The sequence below is a fragment of the Gossypium raimondii genome, chromosome 10 (assembly GCF_025698545.1).
Source record: "Gossypium raimondii isolate GPD5lz chromosome 10, ASM2569854v1, whole genome shotgun sequence".
In the NCBI taxonomy this organism is placed as follows: Eukaryota; Viridiplantae; Streptophyta; class Magnoliopsida; order Malvales; family Malvaceae; genus Gossypium; species Gossypium raimondii.
The window spans coordinates 60,391,385-60,416,451 of record NC_068574.1 but is presented as its reverse complement, the minus strand read 5'-3'; the positions used below and the strand labels follow the sequence as shown (position 1 = coordinate 60,416,451).

The window sequence follows — 25,067 nt, the reverse complement described above, 5'->3', positions numbered from 1 at the left end:
TTTTTCGCGAACCGGAATAGCGTATTTATTTTCGAATTTACAGTACATGATTTGTTTTCATCCTTGTGTAACAATAAGACCGTTTTTTAACACCATGAAAGAACCCCAAACGTTATTAGATTCGAAAAACCGAGACGACTTTCGAGTACAACAGAGAACAACAACAGCCTTACATATCTTGTTGTGAAGGGTTTTAGAATACTGAACTTTGATGTTTGATATGAGCTCCATGATAAGCATTACCATACAGATTTTGAGCAGCCTGGTACTGCGACGATGTAAACCTGTTTCCATTCCCCGAATCGAAAACCGTAACCGACCCATTAAGGCCTACAGCTTTTGACATACTGGCTATCTTATGCTGCAATGTAAGGACATTAGACTGGTTTATAGACACAGCCTTACGATGGTCCGAAAACGTAGTGGTGCTACTGAGATTGAGAACCGTGATATCGTGGATGCTCGGTCTCCTCTTATCTTTTCCCCCTGAAAGTTGCCTTTGGTAATATTTTTGGGCATGGCTAGCAACTTGTGTAGGTGTCTTTGAAACCACAAAGTTCCTTGAAATATTTCTCCAATCCCCTTTACCATACTTTACAAGTCCCATTAGAAACCTCCTTTAATGCCATAATCAAAGCAACCATTTTTAGTACAAGTTTACTTGCAAAACAAGAAACCTAATTAGAGTAACCCTAAGCCAATATTTCATCAATCAGACAATGACCAACATGAAAGATAAGAAAAACCCACAATTTTAATCTAAATTCATCAAAGCAACCATTGTTTGATATTAAAGAAAAAAAATTTACCTACAAGTTTACTTGCAACACAAGAAACCTGATTAAAGTAACCCTAAGTTAAAAGTTCATCAATCAGACAATCACCAACATGAAAAATAAGAAAACCCCAATTTCAAACAAAATTCATCAAAGCAACCATTGTTAAACATTGAAGAAAATTTTTTACCTGAAGTTTACTTGCAACACAATAAACCTGATTAAAGTAATTCTAAGCTAAAATTTCATCAATCAAACAATCACCAACATGAAAAATAAGAAAAACCCAGAATTTTAAACTGAATTTTGAACTAAAAATAATCACCTGTGTTCATCTTCAGTCCATGGGACACCTTTTTTCCTTTCATGATCATGGCCTTTAGCACCATTAGGTCTTTTCCTATAACCATCAAAATCATGGTTATCGACCAATTCTAATGTAAAAGATGAGGTGGGATAACCGGGGATCGGAATTCGACCGGCTTCGATATCGGAAACATCTTCTTCTAATTCCCTGTACTGTTTAATAACATCTAAAACAGTTTTACCAGGTATCATCTCTGCAACTTTTATCCATCTATCAGGTACATCGTCACCATATATAGCTAAAGCATGCTCAAACCTTTTGTTTTCTTCTTTAGTCCAATATGTATTTTGGTTCTCTTGATGAAACCAATCCATATTTGACATAAAAGATGTTGAAAATAAAGCTTCCATACTTGAAAAATTCATACCAAAAAGAAAAGAAAGAAGAAAATTTTAAGTTGGGAAAACAGTGATCATGTTGGAGATGAAAGAAGTAATATTTAGATGCTTAAAAAGAGCATTAAAAATCGGAATTATTTTACTTGGGAATCAAGAATCAAACTTTTTTTCTTCTTTTTGCTAAAGAATCTAAAAAGACTAATCTTTTAAAGAATCAAGTGAATTTTGAAAAGAACCAAGGCAAGAAAATCTGGGTTTTTTTCTTTCTTTTTGATTTATTTATATAACAATAATAAAACAAAGCTGAAATTGTTTGAAGAAGGTTATAACAAGCAAAGCTTGGAACTTTAGAACTTATATATATCCTAAAAACATGGCAATAAAGTGAAGAAGAAAAAGATGAAAAACAAGCTAAAGAAAGAACAAGTTGAGTAAAATAAATGAAAAAAAAAGATGATTCTTTGGATTGGTTAAAATTTGATGGAAATAGTGAGAAAATTGGGTTTTCTTTGAAGAGAAGAAATGGAATTTGGATCAAAAGGGAAATGTCGAAGAGAATTAAGGTAAATAATGAGAAGAAGATTTGAAGAAAAAAAAAAAAAAAAGGTTTTCAAGTGGATGAGTTCAAGGGAAAGAAAGAGAAAAAGGAAGCTATGAAAGGTGGCATCCTAGGATTGGATTGAAGTTTTTAAAGTGGTATATATATATTTTTTGTCTTATACTTTAGATTTTTGAGCAGTTAAATCTAGAGTTGAATCGGGTTAGATGTCTAAACGAGAGTTATGTTTTAGATTTAAAAATTATTGAGTTTATTACATTCCACCTAATATTCATTAACTGACAAAAACAATATTAAGGCGGCAGGCGGGAGCTTTGACCCCTCGCAAATGATGGTAAAATTTCTTTATAATCCCTTTAAAATTTATGAAATAATATGTTAATACAATAAAAAAACCATACTTTTGACCTCTTTTAAAAATTATAATTGAATATTGACTCGCTACAATAAATTTAATATTCTTTATTAAGTAATGATTAAAAATTACAAATCCAATCATCAGCTTTATTAAGTAATGATTAAAAATCATTCTTTTATAAAATAAATTATATAATATTTTTATATAAAATTAATTAAAAATCCAAAATGATGAAATTTTTATTTATATGTAAACATATTGTTTTACATTAAATTTTTTTCATAAATATGATGATTATCTTGTAAAGGGAAAAGAAAAAAAATTGTATATTTATCCACCACCACCATTTAATTATATTTGGTTATTTGTATGTGTTATGTGTTTTATGTTATTTTTTATCACATTTTCATAAAGTTGTAATTAGACCTGTCCATGGGCTGGGCGGCCCGGCCCGTCCGAAATATGGGAGGGTTCGGGTAAAAATATAAGCCCGAAATATGGGCTTGGGAAAAAAAATGAGGCCCGTTAAAAAATGGGCCGGGCTCGGGCTCAACTTTTTTGGCCCGGTCCCGGCCCGAATATAATAAATATATATTTTTAATTTTTAATTTTAAAATACTTTAAAAATATTTTTATTTTTATTTTTTTAATTTTAAAATATTTTTTTGTGTTTATTAAAAATCGGGCCAGGCCGGGCCGGGCTCGGGCTTACTCTTTTTTTCCCGGGCCTGGCCTGGGCAAAATTTCAGGCCCATATTTCGGGCTAGGCCAGGCCCGGGCCTAAGAGTCGGGCCGAAAATTTTTTCTAGGCCCGGCCCGAACCCGGCCCGGCCCGGCCCATGGACAGGTCTAGTTGTAATCATAATCCTAAAAGAAAAAAAGAAAAAAACACCATTACAAAAAGTATAGAGCTATGCACCATTCAATTAGATATGATGATTTGTGTATATATTTTATGATTTTTATATTAAATTATATAATTATTTTTATCTAAAATTTTAATACTCTAATTTAGTTTTAAAAGCATTAATATCATATTAATCGGTTCTTTCTGTTAGTTTAGACATCAATTTTGGCATTAAATATCAGTTTGAATTTGATGTGGAAGTTATTTTAAAATACGTGTAGCAAATTATAAACACGTGTGTACCTATGTATAAATAAATAAAAACATTTTAAATTAATTATGGAGAAATCCCTAATTTAAGATTAACTGAATTTTTAATAGTAATGATCAAATCAAATAATTATTTTAATTAAAAATTAAAATAATCAAAATAGAAACCAGCATCCTTAATTAAACAATTTTTATTGTCAAACTTTAACCATCGCCATTTTTGTCATTTTATGAACTTTTAAAAGAAAATAAATTAAAAATGTCTATAAACTATAGTTTGATTCGTATCGGTATTGTTGTTAGTGTAAGAGGATATGGGTTCGATTGCGCTAAAGCGTATTATCCTCCTATTTAAAGGTTGGGAAGGGACTATGGGTAGTTTTAAACATTATATCAAGAAAAACAAATATGATAAGAACCTATAATGATATTAATGTTAAAAGAAACGTATATAACAACTTATTCTTTAATAAATGCACATAAAAACCTTTAATTTTAATTAATGGATAATTTTTTATAACATGGAATTTAATGAAAAAAAATTATATGTAAATTATTTGTTTATTTGGATAAACATATAAGTTGAAAAATGTAAATTTTTATGTAAAATTTAAAATTGTTTAGATTTTATTATATTAAAATAGTTTTAATACGATACATTAACAATCAATAGATTTCTAATAAAATCTTTGCATTATTAAATAAATAATTTATCAAATTAGTCCCTATACTATTGAATGAATCAATTTAATCTTTGCACTATTAAAAAAATTAAATAAGGTCAAAATTTAACACAATTAAACATTTATTTTTTAATGTCCTTTCATTTTTATGTTGACTGAGTTTTGACATTGACATTGTTGTCAATGTAAGGGGATGTGGATTCGAGTACGCTAAAATGTATTTATCCTCCTATTTAAAGGTCAAAGAGGAATTATGGGTAATTTTAGTCTAGAATGAATCAACGTAATTGTATGATTTTCCAATAAAGGGAACCATAGAACATATTCTTTTTTTATTAAAGTTTTGTGTCTCGAATGAAATGAAGAACATAATCAAAAAATATTTGGTCGGAACCTAATAGTCATATATATATATATATATATATGGTACAATTCACACATCTTTGATAGAAACAAATCACTGTCACACACACATCATAACTTGAATTTAGGACGTGGATTATGAGGGTAGCACCTATGATCAGTAGACTAAATGTTCTATATATATATATATATATATGGTATAATTCACATACCCTTGATAGAAACAAACCACTGTCACACACACATCATAACTCGAATCTACAACATGAATTATGAGGACAGCACCTATGACCAGTAGGCTAAACGTCGGGTATATATATATGGTACAATTCTCATACCCTTGATAGAAACAAATCACTGTCATTACATACACTCAAAGGGATTATGAGGATAGCACCACGAACAGTAAGCTAAGGGATTCAGCAACATATATTTTACATTACATACACTCAAAGTGTATATATATATCAAACGATTGAAAATGAAAGAGATTATTACGTGGATACAACATTACAGCCTGGTCTTGACATATTGGCCATTCACCAAACCGAAAACCGTAGCTGATCCATCATTAGGGCTTGTTTTTGACATACTAGCCGGCTTTTGCTGCGATGCTACATTAGACTGGTTTGCCGAAGGCGGTTTACGATCATCCGAAAACACAGTTGTGCCGGTGAGATCGAGAACTGTAACGTCATGGATGCCTGGTTTCTTCTCATCTTTCCCCCTTGAAAGCTTCCACTTCTGGTATTTTTGAGCATGGCTTGCAACTTGTGTTGGTGTCTTGGAATCCACAAAGTTCCTTGAGATATTTCTCCAATCCCCTTTACCATACTTTTTAATCCCCAGTAGAAACAGCCTTTAAATCAAAGCAACCTCATTGTTGGACATTAAAGAAAATTTTAGGTTAAAATATGTTGTTAGTCCTTATACTTTGAAATTTTTTTGAGATTTAGTCCATATACTTAAAAGGTTGAAAAATTAAATCCTCTTACCTTTTTTTATTTAAAAATCTCAATCCAATAATTAAAATCATAACTATTTTTTGTCAAAATTTATCAACTTAAAATTTTGATTAAGTCATCATCGGGGTGAATTCAAATTTCTTTTAAGGAGCTAAATTTGAATTATAAATTTTGAGATGTCAAATATATATTTTATTATGTATTAATTTATTATTTTATCGTTTTGAAGAGACTAAATAGAATATTTTTCATTTGGGGAAACAAAGCATAATTTTTCCTTGCTTTAATTTAGAATTTGATCATTTATAGAGGGGTTATAATTATAAATTTTCAATCTTCACGGGTCACAACCTTGCCTACCCCTTTGTATCTTCCCCTAGTTGTCGTAATATTACATGGTACATGATTGACAGGAAATAAATTAATACGGTGAGATGACAAGTTTAAGAGAAATTACTGAACTGGGCTAAGATTTTTAATTGAATTTTCAACGTTTAAAGTATAGAAATTAAATCTCGAATTCTATACCATAGGTACTAACAGCATACGTTAACAAACAAAAAAATTAACTTCTAGGTTAAATGAACTGTGAAACTGGTAAAAATTGCTTGCAAACCAAGAAACCTGATTAAAGTCACCCTAAGCTAAAAGTTCATCAAACTTTTCAAGACTAAAATTAATCACCAACATAAAAAATAAGAAAAACCCAGAATTTTAAAGTTATTTTTGAGCTAGTTTATGGAGGAAAATAATCACCTGTGTTCTTCAATAGTCCATGGGATCCCTTTCTTCCTTTCATGATTAGGGCCTTTAGCACCATTAGAGCTCTTCCTACAAGCATAAAAATCATTGTTATCAACCAATTCTAACGTAAAAGATGAGTCTGAGACAGTACTTTTCCAGATATCATCTCTGCAACTTTAGAACTTGTACTAAAACCAAGGCAATAAAGTGAAGAAGAAGAAGAAGAAGACGAAGAAGAAGAAGATGAGAAGAAGCTAAATAAAGAGCAAGATATGGAAGGTGGTGGGCAAAAGTTAAACACTAAGTTCAGTAAAATAAATGAAAAAAAAAAAGAAGAAAAGAGGATGATTCTTTGGGATGGTTAAAAACTGATGGAAAACAGTTTTCTTTGAAGAGAAGAAACATAATTTGATCAGAAGGGAAAATGTTTGGAATTAATGAAAATAAATAAGAAAGTTTGAAAATTTATTGGGTTTTCATTGTTGGAAAGAGAACTATGGAAAGCTCGGTTTTCATGGTTTACAAGACTCAAACTCGAGACTTTGTTGAAGTGGTATTGTGTTCTTTACCACTCGATTTATTGACATTAGTTAAAGCATAAAATCTCACTTCTTCTTAGACCCTCTAGTATCAGATAAGAGTGTGCAAAGTTGAATAAACAGATTAAACCAATCGAACTAGTTAAATTCGATATTGTCAGGCTGATTGTAATTTGGTTTGAGAGGTATGGTAAAATAATTAAACTAGATTGATTTCGATTTTGAAATGAGAAAATCAAATTAACCACTTTAAAAAATATATTAAATTATATTTATAATTTTAAAATATATAAATTCAAATTCCAAGCTCAACATATTATTCATAATATCCAAATCCAATACCCAAAAATTAAACCCAATTAATAATTTATACATATTATCCAAAAATTAAATTGAATTAATAAAATTAAACCCTAAAATACTAAACTCAATAGCATATTATCTTCAAATCCTAAATATATGTATAATTTTCATTCTTTTAATTTGAAATTGTCATTTCAATTTTGATTACTAAAAAAAGTCAATTAAATAAATTCAACCATAAGTTCATAAAGTTGAGATGATCATCTAGAAAAGGTAAAAGAAAAAAATTATAAAATTTGCATATTTATCCACCACCATTGAATTAGATATGATTATTCACATTTTCATAAAGTTGTAATGATAATCTTAAAAGACAAACAAAAAAAAGCATTATAAAGCTTTTCACCATTCAATTATTATGATAATTTGTGTATAATTTAATTATTAATTGTGCCAAATGCTCTCAAGCTCTTCTCAATATATATTTTAAGTTGATATCTAAATTTAAATCATTTTAATTTAATCCTTAAAGTATCACATGATATTAACCCATTAATTTAGATATGAAACATATTCAAAATACGTCTATCAAACGCAAGCATGTATATTATCTACATTATAGATAATTTAATCACATGTGTTAAAATAAAATAAATAATTGTCATAAATTTTATTGACATTATCTGTTTTAAAAATATTAGTAGTGTGTTGAAAAACAATTTTTCAATCCAAAAATTTAGTAAACAAGTAACTTTTAAAACCGAACATTGATTTTAAAATGGGATTTTAAGTGTTTTTCAATGAAATTACTTTTTATCCCTTATTAAATCTTATACTTAACAATATTATGTCTAAAATAGACATTTTATTTTCTCAAAAGCACTTATGAATAGCAATGGTAAATACCATCAAATTTTCAAAAGTAATTTTCTCAAACACTTTTGTCATAAATCTTTAGCCATCACCCACTTTTGATTTCTTGAATTACAAAATATTTTATAATAAAACATATTGGTAAATATAAAGGCATCGAGGCGCCTGTAGCTCAGTGGATAGAGCGTCTGTTTCCTAAGCAGAAAGTCATAGGTTCGACCCCTATCTGGCGCGTCCTATTTGGTATCAGACATGATTTTTGGAATCGTCCCTTGATTTTTGATTTTTCATATTAATTTTAGGCTTTGATTTATTTTATTTTAATAAAATAGGTTTTTTATGGTTATTTAAATTATTTTATAAAGTTTCAATATATAAATACTTTTAATTTTTTTGGTAGATAATACTTTTTAATTTTAAGTAAATATTTGGAAAAAATATTTTTATATAGTATTTTTAAGTTATTTTAATTATTTTAAATATAAAATATTTAATTTTACATCATAAAATTAAAATTAATTATCAATTAAATAAAAATAAATTTCAGTTCAATCCAAGTAACTATAATTTTTAAAATTATGAACAAAACCATCCAAATACCACCAATTGAATTGATTTTCAATTTTTTAAATTAAAAAATTGACTAAACTATTAAAAATTCTTGCAAAATATTTTAATTTAATATTTAAAGTATCATATTTTATTAAACAGATTTTTTTGTTAGTCTACCGACCAACTTAGTTGTTAAGTACTCGTTTAAATTTGACATGAAATATATTCAAAATACGTGGAACAAATTTTAAGCATATGTGTTCCTACAATATAGATCTAAGTTGATGCGGTAGGTACAGACGTACTTGCAATTTGATCCATTCATTTTAAATATATTCCAACTCAAATCTGTGCTAGCATTGAAAACCTAATAGCTAAGTGGACGTAAGGACCTGATCAATATAAATTTGATACTTTAAAAACTTAATTAGAACATTCTAAAATTTAAGGATCATTTATTAAATTTTTTTACGGGTTTACATATACGAATGTACTTGAATTTGACAATTTATACGTACTTGCTACCTAAACTTTTTTTGAATCTAACTAGTACCTAAACTTGTACACCGTAAGTCAATTTGGTACTTTTTTTATGTACCTGATTAACACTGTTAAAATATACTAATGTGACACTAACAATCAATAACATAATGACATGTGATAACCTTCTGCCTTATTCCATCATCTCCAAACAGCTTTCTTTTGACCTAACATCTACATTTTGTAGCCTCTAAAAAATGCATGCACAAGAAAATTATATCTCTCAATCTTCTTGTACTCATTTAGTGTCCGTGCATGCATAATGTAGGGTTTTTGGTTTGATATACTGAAGTTGGTCCCCTAAGGTATCGACTTCACCTCTCACCCTCTGCAAACTCTACTAATTTGCTAAATAAATGAGAAAATAAAAAAATTTACTAATTTTTCTTAGAACTCATGGGAAAAAAAGCCTCTCTAGATATTAGTCATTTTCTTACTTTATGAATAACTTCCGTCGAAGCGCTTGTAGCTCAGTGGATAGAGCGTCTGTTTCCTAAGCAGAAGGTCGTAGGTTCGACCCCTATCTGGCGCGTTCTGTTATTGCTTCTTTTTGGGATTTTTTTTGTGCTTCTTTTTTCTTTTTTTGTGATTTTATGAACCCCAGTCATCAGTGCGCCTGTAGCTCAGTGGATAGAGCGTCTGTTTCCTAAGCAGAAGGTCATAGGTTCGACCCCTATCTGGCGCGTTCTATCGTAAATCCTTTTGGGGTTTCTTTTATTTCTTTTTTATTTTATAGGTCCGTTTCGCTTAGATTTTAATTCTCCATTTCGATTTAATTTAATTTTCAGTTTTCAAATTATTTTTAAGTTTTTCATTTTAGTTTAATAAAATAGGCTTTGTTTTATGACTTTTGATTATTTTTGAAGTAAAGTTTTGAATATCTTTTATAAATACTTTTTAAAATTTATTTTTAAATAAAAATAATTTTAAGAATTTTCATTTGATGTTCTATGTTTTTCGTTATTGGTCCGATTCAGACAAATTTTAACCCTCTATAATAATTTCGTTTAGTTCAATTCAATTTTCAGTTTTCATATTAATTTTGATTTCGTTTTACTTTATTTTAACAGCTTTTAATGACTTTTGGACATTTTTAGGTATAATTTCAATATATTTTTAAAAATTATCTTTAAGTAAATAAAATAATCAATAACTCATATATTTTAAAAAATAATTTTCGTACGGTATTTTAAGTTATTTTCACTACCTAAAAAATAAAATAATTGATTTTACATCATACAAATTTTAAAAAATTATGAATTAAATAAAATATAAAATTCGGATTGATTTTCTTTCCTTTTCTTTTTCTTCTGGTAAAAAAATACTTGAAAAATAGTTAAAATAATAATATCTTTCCAAATTTCCCACACTTTCAATTTCATCATAAATTTTAATTGGAACCTCTTATAGATATATACATGCTTTACATACACTCAAACTATATATATATATCCACCCCACCAAAAACTCAAACTGATTGAAAATGAAAGCTTATTACAAGGATTTCAAACTATACAACTTAAAATTAATCTTTAAAATGAACAAAAAGAAAACAACAACCACCCTTTCATCATCTGCTGTTTATTATCTTTACCTTATCTTTTTTCAACATTTCTAACTCAGCATCTGATTCTCCTCTCCACCCTCAAACTTTGATTCTCAAAGTTGTCTTAAAACTCGGTTCAACACTTTGGAAGATCGCTCGGAGGCGGTTCGATAGACTCGTTCGGGCCTCTTCCGTTTTCCACCAAGAATGCCATCTTAAGTCCCCATGTTGTATGAACTTCCAGATGGCAATGAAAAAACCAGACCCCTAAAAAATACCCGATAGCATAATGTTGGAACATGGAACATGTTTGTTTGTTTAAAGAAAATTTTGGTTGCTTGTTGTTAGAGCTAGCTGAATTGACAGTTTATGAAGACCTTGCTTGCCGTTCAAGTAATGTTAAAAATGACAAAAAATAAGATGCAATTTCTTTATCATCAATAATATTTAGATAAATTAAATTATTATGGAGGTCTTTGCACGATAGATTAAAGAGTAAATTAGTGTTTCTATTAAAAATTTTATCTATTTTTACTGTTAAAAACTGGTTTATGTACGTCAGTCTAAGGTACATGTGACACGTCATATGTAACTATCCGATTATTTCGTCAGTCATGACAGTATTTAACAGTAGAAATGGATGAAATTTTTTATAGAAATGACTAGTTTGCTTTTTGATTTAAGATGGTACTATTACTTAAGATTTGATAGCAACAAAAAATAAAGCATTTTGTAAATTTTTTAATGTTACCTGGGTTATCTGCTCTGAATCTTATTGCAGTCCACCCTGCAGTTGGTACGCTTACTGTGTTCCGTTCAACCGGATCGACAAGATTGAATTTCAATGGATCCTTCTCCGGATCGAAGTTTCCAACCCCTCTACCGACTACAAAGAAGTTGGATCCGTGAAGATGGGTTGGATGGCTCTCGGGTGCTATTATAGTGTTCCCTTGGATCACAAGTTGAACTGTTGAATTATAGGCCAATCTGTATACCTTGGTTCCGTTCATCGTTTGTACACCAGACGGTGGAGTGCCTGTATAATTGAATGGTATTGCCGGCTTTGCTGGGAAATCATCAGTGAAAACGCCATTTATTCCGTAGTAATGTGCTTGAAGGATTGCTGTAGTTGGCATGACAAAGGATACATTGTTAATAGCTGCTACGGCTCGTGAACCATTGAAACATGTGGCACAAGGGTTAATCCCGACCCCGATGGTGAAAAATAGTGAATGATCGATGGTTAAAGGGACGTTGGCAGGGTATTGTTTCGAATTAAGGCTTCGAAGAGAATCAGAAAAAACCGATGTCACGGGTGTTGCATTTACGGCAGGGATGGCAACAAAGGTAGTTGGTGTAAAGGCTAGGGTGTGATTGTATCGTAAGTATCCAATTCCGGTCAAGTTATTGACCGCAACGGTAGTGTCCATAAATGGAGATATAGCTATTAAGGACTTGCCAATGCCTTGATCTGCTTTAAGAAGTGCAGTTGTGGTTTGTCCTGGACCGAGAAATAATGTATCGGTTTCAAAGGGTTTCGTATAACACGCATCGACTTCCACAACGGTTAGATTGTGGTTTGCAATTTTGAAAAAGAGTTCATCGTTCACCGCGGCATTTATGACCCGAAGTAGATAGGTTTTCCCAGTTTCGACATGTAAAGTATATGCATCTGCATTCACAAATCGAAGGAAATTACGATTTTTACAATTATGATCAAATGGAACACGGATTGTATATGGTCCAATGCTAATACCATCGGAAGAACAGTTAGGAACCGGCCCCGGATGGCCATTAATCGTGTGTGCATCTGATATATTCGGAGGCAAACCAGTTTGCGTTGCTTGCTTCACCACGGCTTCGGTGTCCGCTTTCCACCATTCTCCTGAAATATCAACAATTAATCTTATTAACACATTCTATGCATGCAAAACGAGCTTCAACGTGACCCGAATGACTGAAACTCACCTAATACGATGACCTTTTCCTTATACGGTTTCGGGAACGGATAAGGTACACCTTTTTTCGGTAAGATAACAATAGCACCATGCACAGTCGTTCTCAACCACGAAATATGCGCATGCCAAAGGAGTGTCCCTCTTTGACCTGTTAATGTGAAGTTATAAAGAAAGTTTTGGCCTGGTTGAATTGGACACTGAGTGATATATGCTGGTCCATCGGACCAACCGGTTCGAAGTTGCCGTACCCCATGCCTACAGCATCAAGACGAATAACGTTCCACAATTTGTAGACTCACTAAAGTTCCATAAAACTTTTGTTATAAAACTTGCTTACCAATGGATTGTAACGTTGTATTGAACATGATTAGTTAGCCTTACTAGCACGTTGTCGCCTTCTCGAGCATAAAGTCTCGGTCCCGGAAACGTCCCATTCACGGTCACAATCGGCTTGGTCGAACAAAGCTTCGTTGCATTTTTTACAACCACCTGAATTGAACACAACTCGTAAACATGACACGGATATAACTCGTTTAGTAAACTCAACACGGCACCTAAATTTACTTACATTGAAATGGTAATGCCGAATCCGGCACTCCACAAATGCAGGAACCAAAACAGAAATAAACAACAATGTCCGAACCCAACAAACCATACTTAAAACAGCTCCTTTCGTCTCTAACCTCTTGTCTTGTTTAAATTTAGAAGAAACCATGGCTGCAAACCGGGGTTTTTATAGCAAAATCACCAATGATGCAATGTCGTTTTAGCTGGTTAGGTGAATGAAGAAGATGCCATGACAGGTTACACAAAGTTTACTTGGATGTTACACAAAGTAGTAGCTCAAAGTCATCGTATGTTTTTGCAAAGGTTGTCGCCACTTTCAAGTGATTGATACTTGGATTACGTCTGAAACTTACTTCCCATCTGCACAACTTAAATTCTCTGCAATGTGTGTATCCTTAAATTCTTCCTTGTTCATTACAAATTGGTGTTCTAGTTTCATGTAGTTTTCTTACAACATTTAAAGTACAAAAGTTGTTGATAAAAATACAATTCTGTTTTAGTTATAACAAATGTATATATAGTTTATTATTTCAGTTGTTTTTTTAATGGCAATGGCCCCATGTATCTGCTTAAATTTACTTATTAAGTTAAAATTTGATATAAGTCCCTATACTCTTTACAAATTTAAAATTACTTCTTCTACTTTCTAGATTTCAAAATTCAAGTCCAATTGATAGCACTGTTTTTTTTTTGTTAAATTCGTTGTTGTGACATTTTGAGATTAAAAAAATAATCACTTGGTAATAATATAACTAAAAAATGACGTAGTGAATCTGAATTTAACAAAATAATCTTAACAGTGTTAAATGTTGGACTTTAATTTTGAAATCTAAAAAGGAGTGGGACTAAATTCTTAGAAATAAAAGTACAAGACTAAATTTTAAATTTACGAAGAGTACAAGACTTATGGCATATTTTAACCTAAGGATTACTATATATGTAAGTTTTCGAGTTAATTGCACCAAAAGTCCATCATTCTATGTCATTTAGGTCCTTCCGTCATTTTGGGCTTTAAGTGTTAGTTTAGATTTAACGTGGAGTTTATTTAAAGTAAATGGGTTAAGTTCTAAATATGTTTGTATCTATTATATGGATAACTTAAATCTGGCTTGTTAAAAACCAATGACGTTCTTAAATTTTAATGGCACTATTTTTTTTAATACATTAGATCAAAGCTATATAGTAGTATAAATGTGTTTTAAATATGCTCTAAATCATATCTGAATGGGTATTTAATGACTAAACTAGTGTTAGGCTAATTGAAGGACCAGATTGATACGATACTCATACTTTAAGGAACCAGTTAAAACGTTTTAAAATTTAGGGACCAATTTAAAATATAAACCATAATTTGGAGATATTTTGAAGTTCAACCATTTGTGTACGTACGGACAGACACGGAACTACGTGGTCAAATGGGAGCCACCCAGTTTCTTAGGGTTAAAGACCTTTTAGGTCCCTCTCAATTTTAAAATTCGACAAATTGAGCCCTGCCCCATCCTCCGCCCCAAAATTTTAGGGGTTAAGCACATTTTATGTCCGTTTCAATTTTGAAATTGGACAAATTGACCCCTGCAACCTCGAACTTTTTTTGGCTTAAATACTTTTTAGGTCCCTACCAATATCAAAACTAAAAAAGTTTAGCCCTATTTCCTAATTTTTTGGTTAAAATACTTCTCAAGTCCCTCTCAATTCACATATGAATGACTTTTTTTGACATAAAATAACAACTTGCTCTATTTTGATAGGTTGAATATGTTCGCATTTTATAATTATCTATCAATAAAAGTTATTGTATGCACAATAAATCATAGTAGCCCATACAACATCGGTACATCTTGTTCTAGTTTTAAACCAATACCAAATAGTTTAAGAGTCATTTTAGTGTGTTTCGGCCCGTTCCGATCAACACCAGCTTGTATCAATGGTTAATATGAGGTTTTGATCTTTTAAATTCACTTTTAATTTTTTTATTTATTTTATCCATTTTTAATTTAAAAATAGACTATATGTATGAAAATTATTTAAAAATTGACTCTAAACCGTTTATCAAAATACATCGATACCAATACATACAAATATCATTGAATATCGATAGCCTTGCCATGAATGCATCTTAGAGTCTTATAATTGGCAATGGCCCCATATGTATACATCAGCAGACCTTCCAGAAGAGTACAAAATACATGCATGAAATAGCCAACTATGGTGGTGGGTAATGGTCTCTATATAAACATATATATGTATATATGTGTATAAATGTTAGTGATGTTGAGAGTTTAAAGATGATCTTTATAGTTGAGAAATGGCTTTCAAAAATGATGAATCAATGGCCTGGTCAGCTGTCTAGAAACTTTGAGAATTTTAATAAAGTGGGTTTTTTTTAAATAATATTTTTTATATTTATTTTTTCACACTTTGTAGTAACAGCTCAACTTGCCTGGATTTTGATTTCAAATCTCATTCCTTTTTCAACTTGATTGATTTTTTTACTTTTCTTGTTTTTTTTTGGGTAAACCCCACATTTTTCTCACTAACAAAATTTCGGATTAATATATCATTTGATACTTAAGTTTGGCTTCAATTTTTAATTTGGTACCCAGACCAAACAACATCTTATGGCTGATGAATGTTTGACGTGTGTACTCTGATAAAAAAAATATAGGTACTTAATTGGGATACGAAAAGATTGTGTACCAAATTGAACATTGAAAAAATCTCAAATATCAAATTGAATATTAAAGCTTGTTTTAAAGGTGGTGAATGCATGTTCTTTGGTTGGGGATCCTTGCCCTTAAAGACAACTAGAATTGATAGTTGATTAAATTAATAATTTTGGTAAGCAGATAATGAAGGGTTAATTTAAATACTCTAAAAACCAAAAGAAATATTAAAAAATGAAGAAAAAGGTTTAAAGAATGAGTTATTTCATTTGCATGAAGATGGATATGCATTGTCTTTCCAGTTTTTTAATTCTTTTGAAAGAATGTTTTGCATTTGACATCCTAACAAAATTCTATGAACAACCCAGAAATTTGATTATATTTTCGATTATGTTGAATACATATTAATTTTCGGGTACGAGTATTTGAATCTATTGAAAAAATCCTTTAAAATATATATTCATATCAGACTTGTTAATTGGTCAAGTTGGATTCGTTTCAAATTGAGGTAATCTAGATCATGTGAATTCGTAAATTGAGTTTTAGATCATTTTGGGCTTAGGGTCAATTTAAAGTTCGAGTCATTTTGAGTTTAGGTCATTCTAATTTGTGATTCGGGTTTTTGACATTTTATAGTTAAATCAGAGTGAATCAGATAGAATTGATAGATCTAATCCTTATATAAGATTCACACCCGAGTGCAAGTAACTAAATTTACATGATTGAAAATGCAAAGAATTAATGAGGAAACTGAATTAGATAAGTTGGTGCATAACTTTCGATAGATTAATTTATGAATTTATTTTTAGGTTGAATGTTTTGGTACTTTTCATGTTTTTTGAGCATTTTGTTTGACCTAAATAGATCAATCCCCCCAAACCTGTAAGAGTCCCAAGATTCCATGTGGGTTTGGCTTTGTCTTAAAACTGAATTTACCTACAATTTCAGACCTCAAAAAGAAAAACCCATAAAATTAATGAAAAACATGTTTTGTTTTCCTAGAAAAACATGGGGTATAATATCAAGTTTAGTCCCCAATGTTTATATTTTTATCAATTTGGTTTTTATTATTTTTTTAAGCTAAATTTGACTTCAATCCTTAAAAAAAATGAATTTGACCACCAACCTTCCAAAACGAGTTGAATTGCTATTTTTTAATGAAATTAGTGATTGAAATGTTAAATTTCTAAGCATGGCAGTTTGCATGAGAATTCACACCTACTTCATGCTAATTTTTTTTAATTTTTTTTGAACTTTTTGAATATTTTATTTTTTGAATATTTTTATAAATTTTAAATTATTTTTTTACGTGACATATGAGACAAATAGTGTCATGTCAGCATGAACTATACATGGATTGTCACGTGGCTTGCCACACCAATTTCGTTAAAAAATTAATGTTTTAATCAACATTTTCATTAAAAAGAAAAAAAAAACGATTTCACTCTATTTAAAAACTTGAGAGAAAAATTTGATAAGAAAAGAATAATAGTCAAATTGACTAAAATATAAATGTTAACAGTTAAATTTGACATTATACCAAAACATGCAATTTTATGAGAAATTGACAGGGCATTAATTGATGAACAAGTTCAATAGATTTCTTGTTATTAACAACTTCAATAGCACTTAGTGTTAATGCATACGAGAATATAGTTAACCTTCTTTATAATAATCTTATTTATGTTATAGAAAAGTGATTGTTATACATCTATAACTATATGTATCATCTTCTATATATATGAAAAATCTTTTAAAGAAAAAAGAAACGTATTGTGCTGAACACATATTTGTATCCAACACTCCTCTCGAACTCGAGTTAATGAAAAAAAAAATACAATTTTATGAGAATTTTGATAGAGTATTATTTAATCAACAAGTTTCATACACTTTCTTGTTAGCATCTTCAATGGCACCTTGGATTCTATTAATACAAGATTTATAGAGAAATCCAAGATAATCAATGATGTTATCCTCCAATGTACCTTCTAAAGGATCAATCTCAAATGACCAATTGACCAATGTTGACCCATCTCCATAATCTATAAGTTTCAAGGAATTTATAGATCCATCTAATCCCACATTGCTTGCTTCCATTTTATACACATAACTATGTGATGTCGAATCCATTGCGACCAACCTCTCTTTTATCCACGACCTTTCTCCATCTTGTTGAGGGAACATGAAGCCAGAAACTAGACGAACGTACCCAGGAACACCTTCGTCCCCTACTAAGTCTATGCACCGCTCCACCATCGGCATCCATTGTGATAACCTTTTTGATTGAGAAACAATGGTCCAAACTTTGTCAAGGGGTGAATCAACTATCCCACTCACCGATCCGTGCCATTTACGCTTCTTTCCCTCTGTTTCGACGGCCTGCAACAAAGTTGAAACTTGAGATCATGTAATGATATGAATCGAAGGGCAAAACACACACACGATGCGTACCATGTTATCGATGTTGTTCGGATTTATGATTCCCAAAAATGTTGTATATGTAATGTAATAGTCTGCAATTCTAATGTTTATAATAGTGTCAAGCTTTGGCTGGTATGTTCCTTTGATTATATCAACAATAAGACTATGCATATGGGAGTTAAGTCCAATGCTTAAATTCTTAGTAATTTTCATTTTTTTTATTATTGGATTTTCATTTCTTGTACTTTTTCGATGTTCAACCTGTCCCTGAAATTCGAAAGTTTCCTAGAAGAACGAGAGATGCATTGGCACTGCAATGGCATCATAATTCAAAGGCTCAGTCTAACAAGTCCTCAAACTTTTTTTTTTTTAAAAAAACACTGCTAGTCAATTTTGACTTATAAGTTTTTTTGACTAATGTTGACCGTTAGAAACTAATGACAACGCTAATGTGGTCATTAACGGAGGCCATTTATCTAGACAACTTTTATTTTTTTTATAATTTTTTATGTTTTTAATAATTCTAGAATAAATTTAGACAAACAACTATACAAATTCAAATTAACTTGGATAACTATTTGTCTAGGTTCACAGTATATTTAATTTAAAAAAATTAAAATATTATTTTTAAAATTTTTGTTTTTGTTGATGTGTCATTGCCACTCAGCAATCAACGATAACATGAATTATCACATCAGAATGTGTTGGTTGACATGGCGTCTATTAATAGGCGTATCAACATTGTAGTTAATTTTTAACTGTTAATATTAGTCAAAATTGTGAGTTCAAATTTAAGAGCAAAAGGTTTGGAGGGACTTAATTAAATATTTTTTTAAAATTTCAAGGGCAATAAGCCTAATTCAAAGCATTTCATTTCATTTTATACACTATTTCACAAAACTTATATCCTTGCATTTCATTTCTTAATTGGCATGGAACCACCACACTAGTAATCAACGTTGACATAGATCGTCACATTAACATTTGTTGACTGACGTGACGTCTATTAACAATCAACGTTGGTCAAATGGTCCCGTTAGTAAATAGTCATTTCAGAGACTCAATTGAATGCAAAAGGTTCGGAGGCCGAGACTTAACTTTTTTTTTTTTAAAAATGTCAAGGGCTTATTCTATCAATTAGCCTAATTCAAAACATTTCATTTCATTTAATATACTATTTCACAAAATTTATATGAAAGGTACTTAAAGTTTTGTTTGAGATCATTAAGGTACAACGAAAACAAAATGTCTTGAAAAGGCAAACAAAAGTAAAAACATTGTTGCTTAAGCAGTAGCTCCAACAGGGACCCCTGCATTAAGCCTCGACGATCCGTATAACATTTCTTCGAACCGTATAATCTCGTTCTTCGAACCGTACGCGACTTGAGTCCTATCGTCGAGGTTCTCGATCACTTTGTCGAGCACCGATTTTTGCCCATCGCTGCTATAACCACCAGCTTTCTCAATCAAGAACCCCAATGGTGCTACCTCAAATAACAATCTCAGCTTGGCCTTGGCAGATGGCGAGGCCACATTTGTAAATATTCCTTTCTCTTTAACAATGATCTTTAATGTAAAAAAAAAAAAAAAACCCAAAAAAAGATGTATTAAATCATTAAAATTTGATGAAAAAAATTATGAATTATGATGAAAATTAATGTGGTATGGGATATTAATACCTGGTTGACATCAGGTACCATTCCACCAGTGTACCTCAATGTGTATTTCTCTCTTACATAATAGTTGATCAACTGTTTCATAAAGTGTATAAATTAGTTTCAGAGTTAATTACATTAGATATCCCTAAATTAATATCATGAGTCCAAATTGATTTCCAAACTTTAAAATGTTCTAAATATATCTCTAAACTAATATCATCATTCTAAATTGATTCTCAAACTTTAAAACATTCTAAATACATCCCCAAACTATTAAGGTTATATCAATTAGGTTCTCAGGGATGAAGCCAAAAGAAAACTTTTTTTGCCGGGGGGGGGTTCGGAATTAAGTTACAAATTTTGATAAGAACTAAATGCAATTTCATCATTGTATTAGCTAATATCTTTATAATTTTTTAAAGTGCTAAATTAAAATCTTATCATTTTTGGGGGTCCAAAGTGCAACTTTACCATTACTAAAATCGTTAATTTAACTATTAAATGAGAGATCAAATTTTATGTGACATAATTTAAAATGAAAATTTTACAGAATAATATTAGAACATTGCAACAAAAATTTTGAAAGTAAAGACAAGTAAACAAAAAGAATGAACAATAAAGCTTCGAGAACCTCAAAACCAAAATTTTTACAGCATCCATTTTTCTTTAAAATTTTCATTTTAAATCATGCCACGTAAGGTTTGATGTATCATTTCACTGTTTTAAATAAACAATTTCAATAACAGAAAGACCTGATTGATACAACATCAATAGATTGGGAATATAATTAAAATGTTTAAAGTTTAAAGGCCAATTTAAAATGAAGGATATGGTTTGGGGATGTCTAGTGCAATTAACTTTTATTTTCGAATAAAAAATATGTATCATATATGTACTTCAAGAAAAATGAAAAGTCGGGACAGTTAACATAATCAAACCTTGTCATATTCGGGGTTATCAAATGTAGCTCTCAAATTTCCAGGGGAGAACATTTTTCCTTCACCAATCTCATAAGTGTCCTTCACATGTTGCCATTTTCCTGATATATAATGCATCATTTTAGAGATCAGATTTTGATACTAAATGCTGTTTCTTGCAATGCAAGTTACCTTCATCAAGGAGGAGGAATTCATGGGTGCCAGGGATGTCCTTAAGTGCGAGAACATATGTTGTTCGAGGACCGAAAATTCCCATCGCGGCAGCCACTTGGTCTCGTCCCGTTACACCGGTTAACTTATCACCAGGCCAAACACCAAAGATGGTACCTACGGTGAAATTTGTATCGACAATGCTGGAACCATCGAGCGGATCGAAAGCAACACTGAATCCACCTATTTCATATAGAGATAAATTTATGACCACACATACAGTTTCAGTTAAACCATTGGGGACTAAAAAATTTGCAGACCTTCAGCAGGTCCTCCCATGTCTTGAAGCTCTGGAATTTCTTCGGAGCACGCGTATTTGCAAAAGTGCGAGTATGTCAAAGCCTAAAACATCATGGATTATAACAACAAAAATACCATTAATTTCTATAAAAGGGCATCCCTTACACTCTGCAATTTTATCAAACACTTAGAATATAATATATAAACTATAAAGATATAGGTAAAAAAAAAAAACCTCTCTAATTTCTCTCAATTTTAAAATTGAGCAAGTTGGTCCCTCTCGAAAAAATCAGAGCAATTTAACCCCTATCAATTTCGAAAGTGACCAACTAATGACAATTAATCACGACGTTAATGTTTTCCATCAGTTGCATATAGCTTTGATTGATATAATAACAAATTTAACTCTCAAAGTTTATATATTCTATCACTTTGGGCTGAATTTAACAAATTTTTCCCACAATATTTGTGTAAATGTGTAAATGTTGAGGCTGAATTATTTAATTTTTTTAGAACTAAGGCCAAAATGACAAAAAAAAAGTAAATATCGAAGACTAAATTTGTTATTATACCAATTAAAATTATGTACAATTGACGGAAGACATTAACGTTGAGATTAATTGCCCTTATAGTTGCTCGCTTTCAAAATCGAGAAATTAAACTACATTGAGTTTTTTGAGAGGGATAAATTTACTCAATTTCGAAATTGAGTACTGTAAATCTTTTTACCAAAGATATATCATATTTGGTACCTCAAAAAGAAGCTTGTTGGCAAGTAGATCAACAGCGAGTTGCTCATCACCAAAGGAATTAACACAAGCAGTACCACCACATGATGCTGTTCTAACTTTAAAAGCAATCGTTCTTAATGCTTCACCCATACACATCATTAATCTAATCAATGCCTTATCTGTTGTTGCCTTTGTAAGAAACTCTTCCTACAAAAAGAACCCCAAAAATCGAATCTCGTAAATCGATACAGACCGATCGAAGAATTTTTAACATATGTTTAAACTTACCAAAGACTCTCCAATTTCACATTTTGTCACTAGTGAAGTAGTGTTCTTTGCCTTTGAAACCTTCAATGATGACCTTGGAACAACCCTTAATGATTCTCCAAATAGTGAACTTGTTTTAAGGCTCTGCAATACATGTTATATACCAATATAGTGAATTAAAACAAACCATACATGGATATGTATGTATGTATGTATGTATGTATGTATGCATGCATGCATGTATGTATGTATGTATGTACCTACCTTAGAGCTGAAGGAAGGAGATATGGATGGAGGGGAGACTAATGCCGAGGAGTGCTTAGAAGAGACACCAGGAAGAACAATCCCACGAGCGTAGCACGTGACACTAGTCTCCATGTTTGGCAAAGGTGGTTTTCTCCTTAGAGCTGTGAAAGAGAAGAAGCTTTTGATATGAATCTTTGAGGGTGTATGAGTAGGATAGAAGATAAGTAGTTAATTGTGTGATGACACGTGGTGGAGAAAAAGGGCTGGGTTAGGCTATGGTGAAATTAGCATCTCACATTTATTGTGTGGCTAAGGTTCCTATATTTTTGTAGAGAGAGATGTGATAAGAGGAAGGTTGTCTTTGCGTGCTGATAAAATGTGATGTTTGAATAATTAGCTGGTATAATTTTTTTTTTATGTTTTATCTTCTTTTATTATTTAATTAATTATTATTAGATCGATGATTAAATTAATTGAAACGGAAATCGATGGTTTAACTAATTCAACTGTCGATCTAACTTTCAAGATATCGGTTAGTTGAGGTTTCAATATTTGAAAAGATATATGATAGAAGAAGACCTTTGAGTGTTGATAAAATATTGCTTAAAGGGTGCCACAACCAGATTGAATTGATTGAATCAAGAATCGGTAAGTATACTGATTCGAATAAAGGGATCGAATCGGTCTTTGAGTAAAAATCAACGATTAAATCCGTTGAACCGATTTTATAATTCTTAATTAATTAATTAATATTAAACCGATAATCAAACTAATTAAACTGAAAACCAATAATTTAACTGGTTCAACCTTCTATTCGGTTTTATAAATTGGTGCTAAGTGGCTAAGGGCTTTGCAACTTGGAGAAGGGAAGGCTAAATTTACTGATTGTTTCTGCATATGTAAGGATGTTAGCATGGGCAGGACCACACTTACATCACCATTTTCTTCATTCATTGTACAATGTGCCCTCTCTTTTTTTTTTTTAACTTTTTAAGGGATAAATCAACATTTAGTCCTTGAATTTAGTAATTCTTTTCACCTTGGTCCTTGAATATTTTTTCATCCACATTAATTTTGGAACTCAGCAACTTTTTTTTTCCAATTTGGTGATCATGTGGCACAATCTCGGAATGCGACATCATCATACTTGACAAAATTCAAGATTTGGGACCAAATTGGAAAAATTTGCCAAATTTTGAGACTAATATGGACCTAAAAAAGTTCAGGACCGGGTTAGAAAAAGTAAGACGATTTAATTTTTTTAACGTTTAAAATGTAGTGACTAAATATTACCTGTATTAATGATTGGACTGTGGTTTTTAAATTAAAAAAGTAAGATGATTTAATTTTTAACTTTTAAAATGGAGTGACTAAATCTAAAATTTTATAAAAGTACAAGGACTAACAACATATTTTAACCTAACTTTGATATTATGGTATCAAACTCAATCTTAATTTGTGATGTTCAACTGTATATAGACAGTATCACATTAGAGTTCTATTTAATCTTAGTTTCTTTGATTTTTACCAAATTAGTTGAAAATTAAGTTGGATTATAGGTGTAGGTGATATTAAACCTTCACTTAATGGATGATTTGTATTTTAGTTTTAGGTTAAAATATGAAATAGGTCCTTGTACTCTTCACAAATTCAAATTTTAGTCCCTATATTTTTATTTTCAGAATTTACTTTCTCTACTTTTTAGATTTCAAAATTCAGGTTCAATTTTATTTTTTATTTTTTGTTAAATTTATTGGTGTGACATTTTAAACTAAAAAATTTCACTTTGTAGTATTTAGCAAAATGATGTTAATAGTTAAACTTAAATTTTATAATCCGAAAAATAAAATAATTAAATTTTTCAAAATAAAAATTTAATGACTAAATTTTAAATTTATAAAAAAATACAAAGACTTATAATATATTTTAAGTTCAATTTTTTTTTTTTAGTTTTTGGAAGTCACTAAATTTTTATTTAGGCTTCAATCATAAATTTGAGCAACAACAAAAAAAAAATTGAACCCAAAAAGTAGTACCCAATTTGATTGGGTTTTGGGATTAGGGTTTACCTAAGAAAAGCCAAGAAAATTCATGTCCTCGACCTCTTGTTCAAAATAGATTTATCCACCCTATCAGAATCTAAACTCGAATCCATTCAACTTAAATTAAAAAATTATTTAAATTATAAAAAATCAAATTTAAAATGATATGTATTCGAGATAAATTGAATCTAAAATGATTTTAAACCTAAATTATATGAACTAAAATAATTTAAATAATGGGGTTCGAGTTTGGAAGACAACATGGTTGAAAGAGATAATTATGAACCCTGAACATGAATCTAAAACGAATATAAAAATACTAAAAAGTAAAACTTGAAGAAATAAGTTAAACTGAACCAATTAGCAAATTTAAATGACCCAAATATAAAACTATATAAACTCAAATAAACCAAAAAAATTATTATTTAAATTAACTTAGCTGGAGTTAACCCTATCCAAAACAAAGTCAACCCATTCACTTAACAAGTCTTACTCTTTTTCTA

At 30.5% G+C, this 25,067-nt stretch overlaps 5 protein-coding genes and 3 non-coding genes across 8 annotated transcripts; 3 read left to right on the top strand and 5 right to left on the bottom strand.

Annotated features, from left to right (window-relative positions):
* LOC105776640 (transcription factor DIVARICATA) lies at nucleotides 1-1,786 on the bottom strand. The gene is made up of 2 exons (XM_012599427.2): nucleotides 1,102-1,786; nucleotides 1-617 (listed from the first exon to the last, which is right to left on the bottom strand). The coding sequence occupies exons 1-2, from the start codon at nucleotides 1,506-1,508 to the stop codon at nucleotides 194-196; spliced, it is 831 nt and encodes a 276-aa protein (XP_012454881.1). The 5' UTR covers nucleotides 1,509-1,786; the 3' UTR covers nucleotides 1-193.
* Nucleotides 1,787-4,622: 2,836 nt separating this feature from the next.
* On the bottom strand, nucleotides 4,623-6,446 carry LOC105775723 (transcription factor DIVARICATA; the record flags this gene model as incomplete). The annotated part of the gene is made up of 2 exons (XM_012598198.2): nucleotides 4,623-5,420; nucleotides 6,283-6,446. Coding segments are annotated over 2 exons (513 nt in total), but the record flags the coding sequence as incomplete, so codon positions are not given.
* Nucleotides 6,447-8,146: 1,700 nt separating this feature from the next.
* On the top strand, nucleotides 8,147-8,219 carry TRNAR-CCU (transfer RNA arginine (anticodon CCU)). The gene has a single exon. It is a non-coding gene; the product is annotated as a tRNA-Arg (tRNA).
* Nucleotides 8,220-9,536: 1,317 nt separating this feature from the next.
* Nucleotides 9,537-9,609, top strand: TRNAR-CCU (transfer RNA arginine (anticodon CCU)). Its single transcript has one exon. It is a non-coding gene; the product is annotated as a tRNA-Arg (tRNA).
* Nucleotides 9,610-9,689: 80 nt separating this feature from the next.
* Nucleotides 9,690-9,762, top strand: TRNAR-CCU (transfer RNA arginine (anticodon CCU)). The gene has a single exon. It is a non-coding gene; the product is annotated as a tRNA-Arg (tRNA).
* A 665-nt stretch (nucleotides 9,763-10,427) lies between these two features.
* LOC105776639 (laccase-22) lies at nucleotides 10,428-13,311 on the bottom strand. The gene is made up of 6 exons (XM_012599425.2): nucleotides 13,150-13,311; nucleotides 12,919-13,070; nucleotides 12,592-12,836; nucleotides 12,380-12,508; nucleotides 11,375-12,295; nucleotides 10,428-10,890 (listed from the first exon to the last, which is right to left on the bottom strand). Exons 1-6 carry the CDS (start codon nucleotides 13,294-13,296, stop codon nucleotides 10,760-10,762), a joined length of 1,725 nt encoding a protein of 574 aa, XP_012454879.1. The 5' UTR covers nucleotides 13,297-13,311; the 3' UTR covers nucleotides 10,428-10,759.
* Nucleotides 13,312-17,683: 4,372 nt separating this feature from the next.
* LOC105775722 (uncharacterized) lies at nucleotides 17,684-18,403 on the bottom strand. Its single transcript, XM_052622565.1, has 2 exons — nucleotides 18,263-18,403; nucleotides 17,684-18,190 (listed from the first exon to the last, which is right to left on the bottom strand). Exons 1-2 carry the CDS (start codon nucleotides 18,401-18,403, stop codon nucleotides 17,684-17,686), a joined length of 648 nt encoding a protein of 215 aa, XP_052478525.1.
* A 966-nt stretch (nucleotides 18,404-19,369) lies between these two features.
* LOC105777922 (sedoheptulose-1,7-bisphosphatase, chloroplastic) lies at nucleotides 19,370-22,724 on the bottom strand. Its single transcript, XM_012601444.2, has 8 exons — nucleotides 22,541-22,724; nucleotides 22,298-22,420; nucleotides 22,031-22,216; nucleotides 21,299-21,380; nucleotides 21,000-21,221; nucleotides 20,829-20,929; nucleotides 19,912-19,983; nucleotides 19,370-19,798 (listed from the first exon to the last, which is right to left on the bottom strand). Exons 1-8 carry the CDS (start codon nucleotides 22,652-22,654, stop codon nucleotides 19,517-19,519), a joined length of 1,182 nt encoding a protein of 393 aa, XP_012456898.1. The 5' UTR covers nucleotides 22,655-22,724; the 3' UTR covers nucleotides 19,370-19,516.
* Nucleotides 22,725-25,067: the final 2,343 nt, after the last annotated feature.

Excerpts from the sequence above, each read along its gene's own strand:
- LOC105776640 (XM_012599427.2), bottom strand. The coding sequence starts at position 1,508 with ATGAATTTTTCAAGTATGGAAGCTTTATTTTCAACATCTTTTATGTCA. Across the intron at positions 618-1,101 it reads TGGACTGAAGATGAACACAG|GAGGTTTCTAATGGGACTTG; the intron begins GTGATTATTTTT and ends ATGGCATTAAAG.
- LOC105776639 (XM_012599425.2), bottom strand. The coding sequence starts at position 13,296 with ATGGTTTCTTCTAAATTTAAACAAGACAAGAGGTTAGAGACGAAAGGA. Across the intron at positions 12,509-12,591 it reads GGAAAAGGTCATCGTATTAG|GAGAATGGTGGAAAGCGGAC; the intron begins GTGAGTTTCAGT and ends TTGATATTTCAG. Across the intron at positions 10,891-11,374 it reads ATTCAGAGCAGATAACCCAG|GGGTCTGGTTTTTTCATTGC; the intron begins GTAACATTAAAA and ends GGTATTTTTTAG.
- LOC105775722 (XM_052622565.1), bottom strand. The coding sequence starts at position 18,403 with ATGCATAGTCTTATTGTTGATATAATCAAAGGAACATACCAGCCAAAG. Across the intron at positions 18,191-18,262 it reads CGAACAACATCGATAACATG|GCCGTCGAAACAGAGGGAAA; the intron begins GTACGCATCGTG and ends ACTTTGTTGCAG.
- LOC105777922 (XM_012601444.2), bottom strand. The coding sequence starts at position 22,654 with ATGGAGACTAGTGTCACGTGCTACGCTCGTGGGATTGTTCTTCCTGGT. Across the intron at positions 21,381-22,030 it reads CCAACAAGCTTCTTTTTGAG|GCTTTGACATACTCGCACTT; the intron begins GTACCAAATATG and ends ATGATGTTTTAG. Across the intron at positions 21,222-21,298 it reads CATGGGAGGACCTGCTGAAG|GTGGATTCAGTGTTGCTTTC; the intron begins GTCTGCAAATTT and ends TATATGAAATAG.